General features: G+C 55.9%; 2 protein-coding genes across 2 annotated transcripts; both read left to right on the top strand.

Annotated features, from left to right (window-relative positions):
• Positions 1–392: 392 nt before the first annotated feature.
• Positions 393–3,356, top strand: MONBRDRAFT_30875 (uncharacterized protein; the record flags this gene model as incomplete). The annotated part of the gene is made up of 13 exons (XM_001742650.1): positions 393–629; positions 717–816; positions 894–932; positions 1,011–1,168; positions 1,246–1,335; positions 1,389–1,511; positions 1,599–1,664; positions 1,773–1,955; positions 2,046–2,252; positions 2,364–2,491; positions 2,588–2,752; positions 2,848–2,969; positions 3,039–3,356. The coding sequence occupies 13 exons, from the start codon at positions 393–395 to the stop codon at positions 3,212–3,214; spliced, it is 1,794 nt and encodes a 597-aa protein (XP_001742702.1). The 3' UTR covers positions 3,215–3,356.
• A 1,509-nt stretch (positions 3,357–4,865) lies between these two features.
• MONBRDRAFT_17154 (uncharacterized protein) lies at positions 4,866–7,509 on the top strand (the record flags this gene model as incomplete). Its single annotated transcript, XM_001742649.1, has 9 exons — positions 4,866–5,038; positions 5,156–5,396; positions 5,494–5,646; positions 5,844–5,946; positions 6,064–6,383; positions 6,473–6,597; positions 6,707–7,142; positions 7,249–7,342; positions 7,445–7,509. Coding segments are annotated over 9 exons (1,710 nt in total), but the record flags the coding sequence as incomplete, so codon positions are not given.
• Positions 7,510–9,029: the final 1,520 nt, after the last annotated feature.

The following is a 9,029-nucleotide window of genomic DNA, read 5'->3' as shown; positions in this document are numbered from 1 at the left end:
ATTCTCTCTCTCTCCCTCATTCTCTCTCTCTCTCTCTCTCTCTCTCTCTCTCTCTCTCTCTCTCTCTCTCTCTCTCTCTCTCTCTCTCTCTCTCTCTCTCTCTCTCTCTCTCTCTCTCTCTCTCTCTCTCTCTCTCTCTCTCTCTCTCTCTCTCTCTCTCTCTCTCTCTCTCTCTCTCTCTCTCTCTCTCTCTCTCTCTCTCTCTCTCTCTCTCTCTCTCTCATTCACACACACACGCACACACACGCAAGCGCTCTCTCGATCTCGTCGGTCGTGGAGCAGCTCGTGACAGCATATCTCAGGCGTAGATCGATACCCGAACCAGTCTCCAACTTGTGGGGCGGGGTGTGACAAGAGCTACGGGGGAGCAGGCGCAAGGTTGTACCGCAACCATGTCGGGTGCCGCTGCGTCGCTGTACGGGGCGTATGATACACTGCAAAGCCTGGAGGCCTCAAACGAGGCTGTGGAACAGGCGCTCGAGGACTTGATCCAGGCCAGCGAGAACGAGGACGTGCGCGTTCGCCGCCTCGTGGCGGGGTTTCTTGCCCAAAACGGCGCTCGCAGTGAAGCCAAGCAAGAGGCCGTTGCCACTGCCTTTGAACGTCTCCTCAACGATGCCAACAGCGGCGTACGGTTTCCTCACGCATCCCCATTTCTGTCAATCACCTCCGTGGTGCCTCACGTCCGTACTTGATGGTACCGGTTTGCGGGACAGGTGGCTAGTGAGGCACGCAGCCAGCTTCGTTTGATTCGAGGCCAACACCATGTCAGCTTGGCCATGCTCCCTCGCCTGCTGCGCCAGACGCCCCTGCCCAGTACGCATGCCGCCCACAAACTCGCAGCTGGCGGATCAACATGAATCCAAACCTCACTCCTTGGCACCCCTTGACAGCCGATTCTGTTCTGGCCGTGGCCAAAGGTCACCCGCAACGTACGTGAGAGCGGAGTGTCTTGTACAGGTACCCATGATGGCGAACCCGCCAGCGCTAACTCTTTGGCCCGTGCGCAGGCTTTTTCGTGGAGTTGGCCTCACTCATGCCACAATGCGAGGACGAGGCGCGCCGGACCGAGCTATTGACATTGACGTGCCAATTCGCCAGCACTCAGCACGATCTTTTGGCGGATGCACCTGCTGCTGAGTCCGCCGCTGCCACCTGTCTTTTCAAGGTGCTTGATCCCTGCCGTTGATGGTGTCCCCACGAGCAGCATGCTCCGGCCGACCTCACGGGCAGTGTGGGTTGCAGCTTTTGGAAGACGTGAGTCGTGAAGAGTTTGAAAAACTTTTTGCCGTGCTCAAGAGCCTCAAAATCTATCAGCAACAGACCAAGGCTGAGGTAGGGCTACATGGGTGCTCCTGCCGGCTATGCATCGCTTTGACGGCCGCCAGCCCGGGCCGCCCCCTAGCCAGCGGAGCCTCTTCACCCTTCTGATGCAACGTGTCTGCCTTCTGCCCCCATACCAGGAGCTTTTGACCTACTTGTTCGACCTCTCCGAAGCCAACAACGTTGATGTGCGTGTTGTACTCCATATCCGTGGGTGTTGGCCAATGTCATGTGTGCACAAGGTCGCCTCATGGCCAGCCTGATTTGCTCGATAGCCTACCAACGAAGAGAGCCTCGACTTTTTCCTTCCTTGCTTACAACAGGCCACAGATCTGCTCGAGGTGAGGAATAAAAAACCATAGCGGAACGATGAGACTGCAACACAACATGCTTGCATTGCCATTGCCCTGTCGCTGATGTTGCCTGAAACTCGTTTATGTGCCGCGCAGCGTGGTGCAGTGGGCACGGCCTTCTTCCACGTGTTGGAAACCAAGCTGCTGCCCAAATATCGTGATCTGCCCGATGCCTTCCGCGTACCACTACTCAAGACCACAGCTGAAGCCTGCAGTACGCCAGGCCTCATCCCCGAGGCAGCCGGCACATTGGGTCCCGTCGTGCTTGGCCTGGCTGTGGTACGTTACAAGCTCAGCGGGCATGGGCTGGGCTGCAAATCTGATTTACAGACCTGCCTTTGGCGCTCACACGCACCCGATGCACACTAGGCCGCTCTTCCCGCTGTGTCGGCCAGTGAGGCAGGGGACGGTGACGAGCAATCAGTCGAGGCCACCAAGGGCACGGAGCAAGAGTCAGAGCAAGAGCACGAGCAAGAGGCGGCGCCCAAGGCAAGCTCGCCGCCGGCTGCTGCTGAGGATATCAACTACACTGAGCTGGAATGCCTCTTGAGCATGCTTCATAGTTGCAACCTCAAGGTCAGACTTGGCTCGCACAGATGGTGGTTGGCAACTGTAGCCGGCGCGCACCGAGCAGTCAGCGCCACCGGCTAGGTCGGCTCACGGGTGGTGCCACGTTGCATCGGCTAGCGCTTCGATCTGGACGGCGCCGATAAGCAAGATGTGTTGAATGGATTGGATGTGGTGATTGCGCGCACAACTGCTCACCTCAAAGGAGTGTCTCAGACACTGCGAATGAAGGAAGCTCTGCCCGATAAGTGAGTGCCCTGCACGCTGGCGTTCGCGGCCCATATTTGCATCCAAACATCTTACCACCTGTGCTTGGCTTGGATGATACAACTTTGGGTGTGCAGGACGGAGGCTGATCAGCGCCAGATTCAACAGCTACGAACGGCTCTGGGCACGGTTAAAAACATTCGATTGCTGCGTGCTGCCCTGGATGATCCAGAAAAGGTGACGCAGCCCATCTTGTTGTCCTGGACTGCAGCTGCGCGCAAAGCCGTCCGGCCTGTACTGGGGTGAGTCTTGTGTATTTTTCTGACAGGGCTGGATAACTTGCTGGGCGAGCATCGTGCTCATCTTGAGCCCTGGCTCCTGTGTCCCCGTGGTGCAGGAAGCGCCCCAACAACAACCGCCCCCGTGTTCGTGGCCGCGGGGGTGACGCATCCCAGGGCGTGCTGGCTCGTCAAGGGGGCAAATCAAGGGCCAATGCCGGCAAGCGCAGTGCACACCAAGGTAGGGTCGCGTTGCAGGCGCCGGCTGTGTCTACGGTTTGTTCAAATGACCCTGGCTGTGCTGGGCTAGCTGGCTTCTACGAGGCTCCGCGAGGCAAGGTTGAGGCCGAGGCGGATTCGAAGCGCGCCAAGAGCGGTGGCCGAAATCGCCGCCGCAACAACAAGGGGGCACGCAACGGCAGGGGAGCCCGACAACCCAATGGTGGCGGCAACGGCAGCAGTGGGCGCATTGTGATGCGACAATAGAGTGCCCTGGTTTGGAGGGGCTTTCCGCACAGATGCCTCGCCACACCATACATGTCTTGTAGCGACCGTTGCGCTGTTTGGCTTTGGCTTTGGTTTTGTTTTGTTTTGTTGTTTGGATTTTGGATTTGAGCATTTGAGTTTCCATCCTATCCATGCCAAGAGCCGCCTTGGCCCGTCCGCCAAGGCCCCTGCAACGGGCCCCGACACCACCAGCCAAGCAACCAGTCGCGCGCGAGTTTCCATAACATCACCAGCGCGCCCTTGGTTCTGCAGCAACACTGACACATGGTAGCTGCTAGTGTGATTTCAGTCACACTCTTGTCACGGATCTTGACAGAATCAAACGATTACGGCAAAGGCCAAAAAAAAAATTCATCTTCACGTGTTACATGTAACTGCTACTACTACGGCTACATGCTGCTTGTAGATACGGCAGCCGGGTGTGCAAAAGGCAAACCTCAAGAACTTAAAAGGTACAAAGGCAATGTGCTTGGTCAATGGAGCGACGTCCGTCCTCCTGCTGGTACAGGAGCCCCCCGGCCCGGGGGCCATCATCCTCCATGTCGTGACTCGTGGTTCACCGTTTTGACAGCATATACATGTGCGTGTGTTTGAGAAAAAGAAGCGGCATCTCTCTGCTTTCCATGCCACTTGGAGTTGTCTCTCTGCCTCATGTTGACGACTCGATGCGGTTCTCTGAAATATGACAACTGATTGTACGCATCTCTACATTTCGACTCTATTTCCTATACATGTGGCCTTGCTGCTTTGCGCAATCTCTGATCGTATCGCTCATCTCATGCTCCTCTCTGCCCCACACACAGAGCCTCAAGCCACTCTCTTCCGCTCTGGCTCGTGTTGCTCCTCTCTCTCATGCTTGTGCACACACCGATCAACGGCATTTTCTTGTTCTCCATTTGGCAGCGCGGGAGAGGGCGTGATCACTCTCATTCTTAGCGCGCGCTTGGCCTTGGGTGGGGCGTGTAAAACGTTGTGGGCGGGTAAGTCATGCCAGAACACTGGCACTGTACGTTGGGCCTCCATTCCAGCACATGTGCACAGACCGGCGGGCTCAAGTTTTGAGACACATGGCGAGACAGCCTTGAGCTTGCAGCCAGAAGAAGTTTCCCTGCCCTGGTGGCCTCTGCCTGGCCCTGGCTACACATGCGCATATACACGCGTGTGTTTTTGAATGGGGCCGCTGGGGGGATAAGGAGTGTCACAGCCCATTTGAAGACCACTTGTCTCCCTCAAGCCGTCCTGTGATACGTCGTCCCCTCCAGACTCTCAAGTCGCCGGCTTTGTGTCGTCCTCTCACGCTTGGACATTCCTGCTCGCCTCAAACTTAGACCCACGAAACTGGTCAACATGGCGAATGACCGCGAGCCCCTGCTGGCTGGCGGCTCGCAGTCGGTCAACCATGGCGCTGTCGCCTCGACGGGTGACGATGTCGAACAGGCCCCGCTCTCCGCTGCAGGCAACGTCAAGAACCAGCTGGGCACAATCAACGGCGCGTACGTCTGATCGAACCACGCCGCTGCCCCGCCATCGTCCCCAACTTCTGCCTTCATCCCGTGCCTTGCTTGGCCATGACCATGACCCTTCCCGTTGTGCCCTGTTTGATAGCTATGTCCCGTGCTTGCTCAACATCATGGGCATTGTTCTCTTTTTGCGACTCTCCTGGGCCACCGGCGAAGCCGGTGCTCTTGTTACCCTGGCCATTCTGGCCGTCTCTGGCTTTCAGGCCATCCTGACCGTCCTGAGCCTTAGCGCCCTGGTCACCAACGGTGTCATGAGCTCGGGTGGTAGCTACTACATGATTAGGTGCGCTGTTACTGCCTTCTCGCCGGCACCTTATATCGCCCCATCCAGCCTTATCATACATACGCCAGACCACACGCTTGAACGATCGCCTTTGACGTGGTTCTCGTTGTGACGCAGTCGCTGCTTGGGCCCGGAGTTTGGTGGAGCCATTGGCGTCCTGTTTTACAGCGCCTACGCCATGGGTGTCTCCTTTTATTCCATTGGTTTTGCCACTGCCGTGCAAACCACCTTCATGCCCGATGCGGAAAGTCCCGAGTGGACCATCCGTTGGGTCGGCTCCTGTGGGCTTTTCTTTGTCCTGCTGGTCTCACTCAAGGGCGCCGACTTTTTCGCCAAGTTTAACGTCTTTTTCTTCTTGGTTTGTGCACGCCACACCCTGTCTTTCGCCTGTGTACTGTTCTCCCGGTGCGTGAACAGCGTTGTTGTAACCTGCACTTTTGCCTTTGGGCGATTAGATCCAATTCCTGGCCATTTTGGTTGGCCTCGTCTCTTTCTGGATCCCGCATACCTTCACGAGCCAGATCACCAATAGCAACAACGGCACCACCTTTGAGGCCCGCGCCAAGTTTCCTGATCACCTGTCCTCAAACCTCATGCCTGACTACACCGTCAGCGCCTCGTGCCTCAATCGTGAGTCAACCTTGCCTGGCAACAAATTACCAAATCTCAGATTGAGATGATTGACCATGGCCACCTGACCGTGTCGAGCCACGTGTTGGTTGAAATGCTTGATGTCGGACTGTCCTCATCCACGTTCTTTTCCCCCACGCTCTTCCCATGCTTTCTTGTCACAGAAAAATGCGAGTTTCACACCATCTTTGCCCTTCTCTTCCCCATGGTGACGGGTATCATGGAAGGCGCCAACCTCTCGGGTGATCTCAAGGACCCCGCTCACAGCATTCCCCTGGGTAATTTCCGCAGCCCGCAAGCCCACCGGCCCTAGCGCCCGTCACCACTGAAAGTGCCGCACATTTATTTTACTGGTACTCATGGCCCGCGGGGGCATTGCAACCTGGCACCCATAGGCACGCTTTCTGCTTTGGCCACTGCTCTCGTGTTTTATACGGGCCTGATCCTCTCCTTTGCTGGCAGCTTCACCCGCCACACGCTGCATGTTGATCAAAACGTCTTTCAAAACGCCACCATGCCCTCTCGCTATGTGGTTGTGGTGGGCATCTTGATTTCTGCCATCAGCTCCGCCCTGGGTTCGCTCTTCGGCGGCAGCCGTGTGCTGCAGGCCATGGCTCGAGATGACCTCTTCTCCATTATGAAGCCCTTTAAGTATGGCACGCCCCACGGTGATGAGCCGCGCGTGGCTGTCCTGTTCACGTGGTTTGTGGCCCAAGTATGTCTGTTTTTTTGCGCTGGTTTCAATTTCTCGCCGCGCGTAGTCCCCAATGCCCGTTGACTGAATTTTTCCTTGTCGGCGTCTAGTGCTGCGTGATGATCGGTGACCTCGACGTGGTGGCCCCCATCGAGACCTCGTTTTTCTGCCTTTCCTACGCGGTTGTCAACTTGGCCTGCTTCTTTCTCTCAGCCATGGAGGCCCCTAACTTCCGGTAGGGCTTGCGTGCACCTGCTCTTGACGCGTTTGGCACAACAGGGCGCCGGTATCTTCTCCTGTCATTTCCTCTCACCTTACTTTTACCGTGCTTGCAAATTTGATAGACCTCGCTTCAAATATTACTCGTGGCAGACAGCTCTGCTGGGCGCCCTTGCAAATTTGGCCGTCATGGTGTACCTGCAATGGATCTATGCCCTTATCACACTTGGTGTCATGGCTGCCATTTATGTGTATTTGACCCAGTATGGTCCCGTTACCGAATGGGGTGACATCAGCAACGAACTCATCTTCCATCAGGTCCGCAAGTATCTCTTGCGCATGGAGGCCACCAAGGCTGCCCCCTCCAAGTTCTGGAAGCCCAACCTTTTGATTCTTGTCGACAACTGTGACACGGGCCTGCTGGCCTTTTGCAACAGCGTCAAGAAAGGTGGCTTGATGGTCCTGGCTCAAGTTATTGTGGGCTCTTTTGACGTGTACCACCGCGTGGCCGACACTCTTCGCCTCTACTGGGGCGAATTCGTGCGTGATGCAAAACTCAAGGTATGTGTGCTTTGCCACATGATGCAGTGGCCGCACCCGTGGCATGCGCGTCCAATAGTCTTATGTTTGATCGCACCGGCTCATTTTTGACCTTGACCCGCGGCAGGCCTTTGTTCACACTACTTGCGCCGAGGATGCGCGCGCTGCGTACCGCGTTCTTATCTCCGCCTCTGGTCTGGGTGGCCTGTCGATCAACACTGGTGAGCAATTGCAACTTGTCCTCTGGCTCTAGTGGCGCTTCTCAGCGTCGTGCGAGTGAGAACTGCCGTCGTGGAATCAGGCTCATCTTGCTTGTTTGGCAGTGGTCATGCCCTTTTATGAGATTTCCGGCTTGACAACCAACCGCACGGAGGCTGAGCTTCAGCGCAGCAACCGTCTTCAGTACACCGACCTGCAACAGAAGCTACGCAAGCAGTTTATCGAGCCCGATGAGTTTGATCTGGGCAGGTATGCTCGTGGGCGCGTCCCTGGCTTGTTGTTTTCAAACACTTGAGCACACGCCCATTTTGCCATCACCACTCATCTGTCAAGTTTTTGTGGCCCGTTGTCGTATCCACAGCTGTAACCTGCCCGTGGCCGACGCGGCAGAGTACTGCGGCATCATGCAGGACGCCATCATGATGCAAAAGAATGTCATTGTGGGTCGCAACTTCTCGACTGGTCTGCGTGGCCACAAGGGGCGCCTCTACACCCACACGAAGTAAGAGCGTGAATGGTGCATCTTGACACCGTGCCTTGCGTGTGTCTCATACCTCAATCGTGCTGCCCAATGCCCGATCTTCTTTTGATAGTGAGCGTCCCAACGTTGACATCTGGATTTGGGGTGACTGGTCTATCGCCGCGTAAGTTTCTTTTTTTTTTTTTTTTTTTAATGTTTATCCCCCTCTTGTCCACTGACGTTGTGGCGTGTTGGGTCGTGTCAAGCAAGAGTTGGCCTGTTTGAATCTTATATATCATGTGGTCCGACTGCACTTTCTCATAGGGGTGACGGCAGCTGGGACGCCCGCATGGTGTTGAGTGGTGGTGGTAGCACCAACCTCAACCAAAAGGATTTGGCAAGCCGTCGTCAAACGCGTGAAATGGACTCACTGGCAGAGGCTCGCAATGACATTGAGCTTGAGCGCATCATGGCCCTCCTTCTGCAGTTGGGCTACGTATGTGACTGCATGTTTTGTTTGTTTGTCTATTTTGTGTTTTGCGTTTGTTGTGACGCTCATTTGTTTTCCTTTTCTCACTCTGTCCCGCCCCTGCAGCTGTTTTCGCGCGGTCGCATCGGTCCTGGTGGCATGCGCAAAAACCGCAAGCTTCACCGCCTGCGCATCTTCCATATTCTCGGCACAACTGGCACCGACATTGAAGCACAAATTGCGGTACGAGTCAGCTGCGGAGACATCGGACTGGCCATACTTGGACCACCACCGCCTCACCCCCGTTTCCAAATCATCATTAGGCATCGGAGGATCGCTTGACCAAGCTGTGCGACGAGGCGCGCATCCCCATTGAAGCTGAGAATATCAAGGTGCGTTTTTATCCTTGACAAAGGCTAGTCGCTTGATTGATTCATGTCCATTTTGCGTTGGCTCATGTTATTTGACAATGTGCCAGGTCGTGAGCTTGCCGACTTTGCGCGACTACGTGCCCGAGTACAAGAACTGGTGTCAGAGCAGCAGTCGTGAGGCCTTGGCTGACATGCCCATTGAGCTTCAAGCCCGCTGCCTCAATGCAGCCATCTCCCTCAACTCGGCTGACACCAGTCAGGTCTTCCTGCCCCTGTACCAGATGCCTGGTGGCAGTGACGTTGAAGAGTGCCAAGACTACCTGCGAAGCTTGTCTGAACTGACAAAGAACCTTCCACCTTGCGCCCTCGTGGCCGATGGTGGCGCCTCC

Source organism: Monosiga brevicollis, genomic scaffold (genome assembly GCF_000002865.3).
Source record: "Monosiga brevicollis MX1 MONBRscaffold_2 genomic scaffold, whole genome shotgun sequence".
In the NCBI taxonomy this organism is placed as follows: domain Eukaryota; class Choanoflagellata; order Craspedida; family Salpingoecidae; genus Monosiga; species Monosiga brevicollis.
Note: the sequence above shows the minus strand (reverse complement) of the source record. Positions and strands in the feature narration are given on the sequence as shown.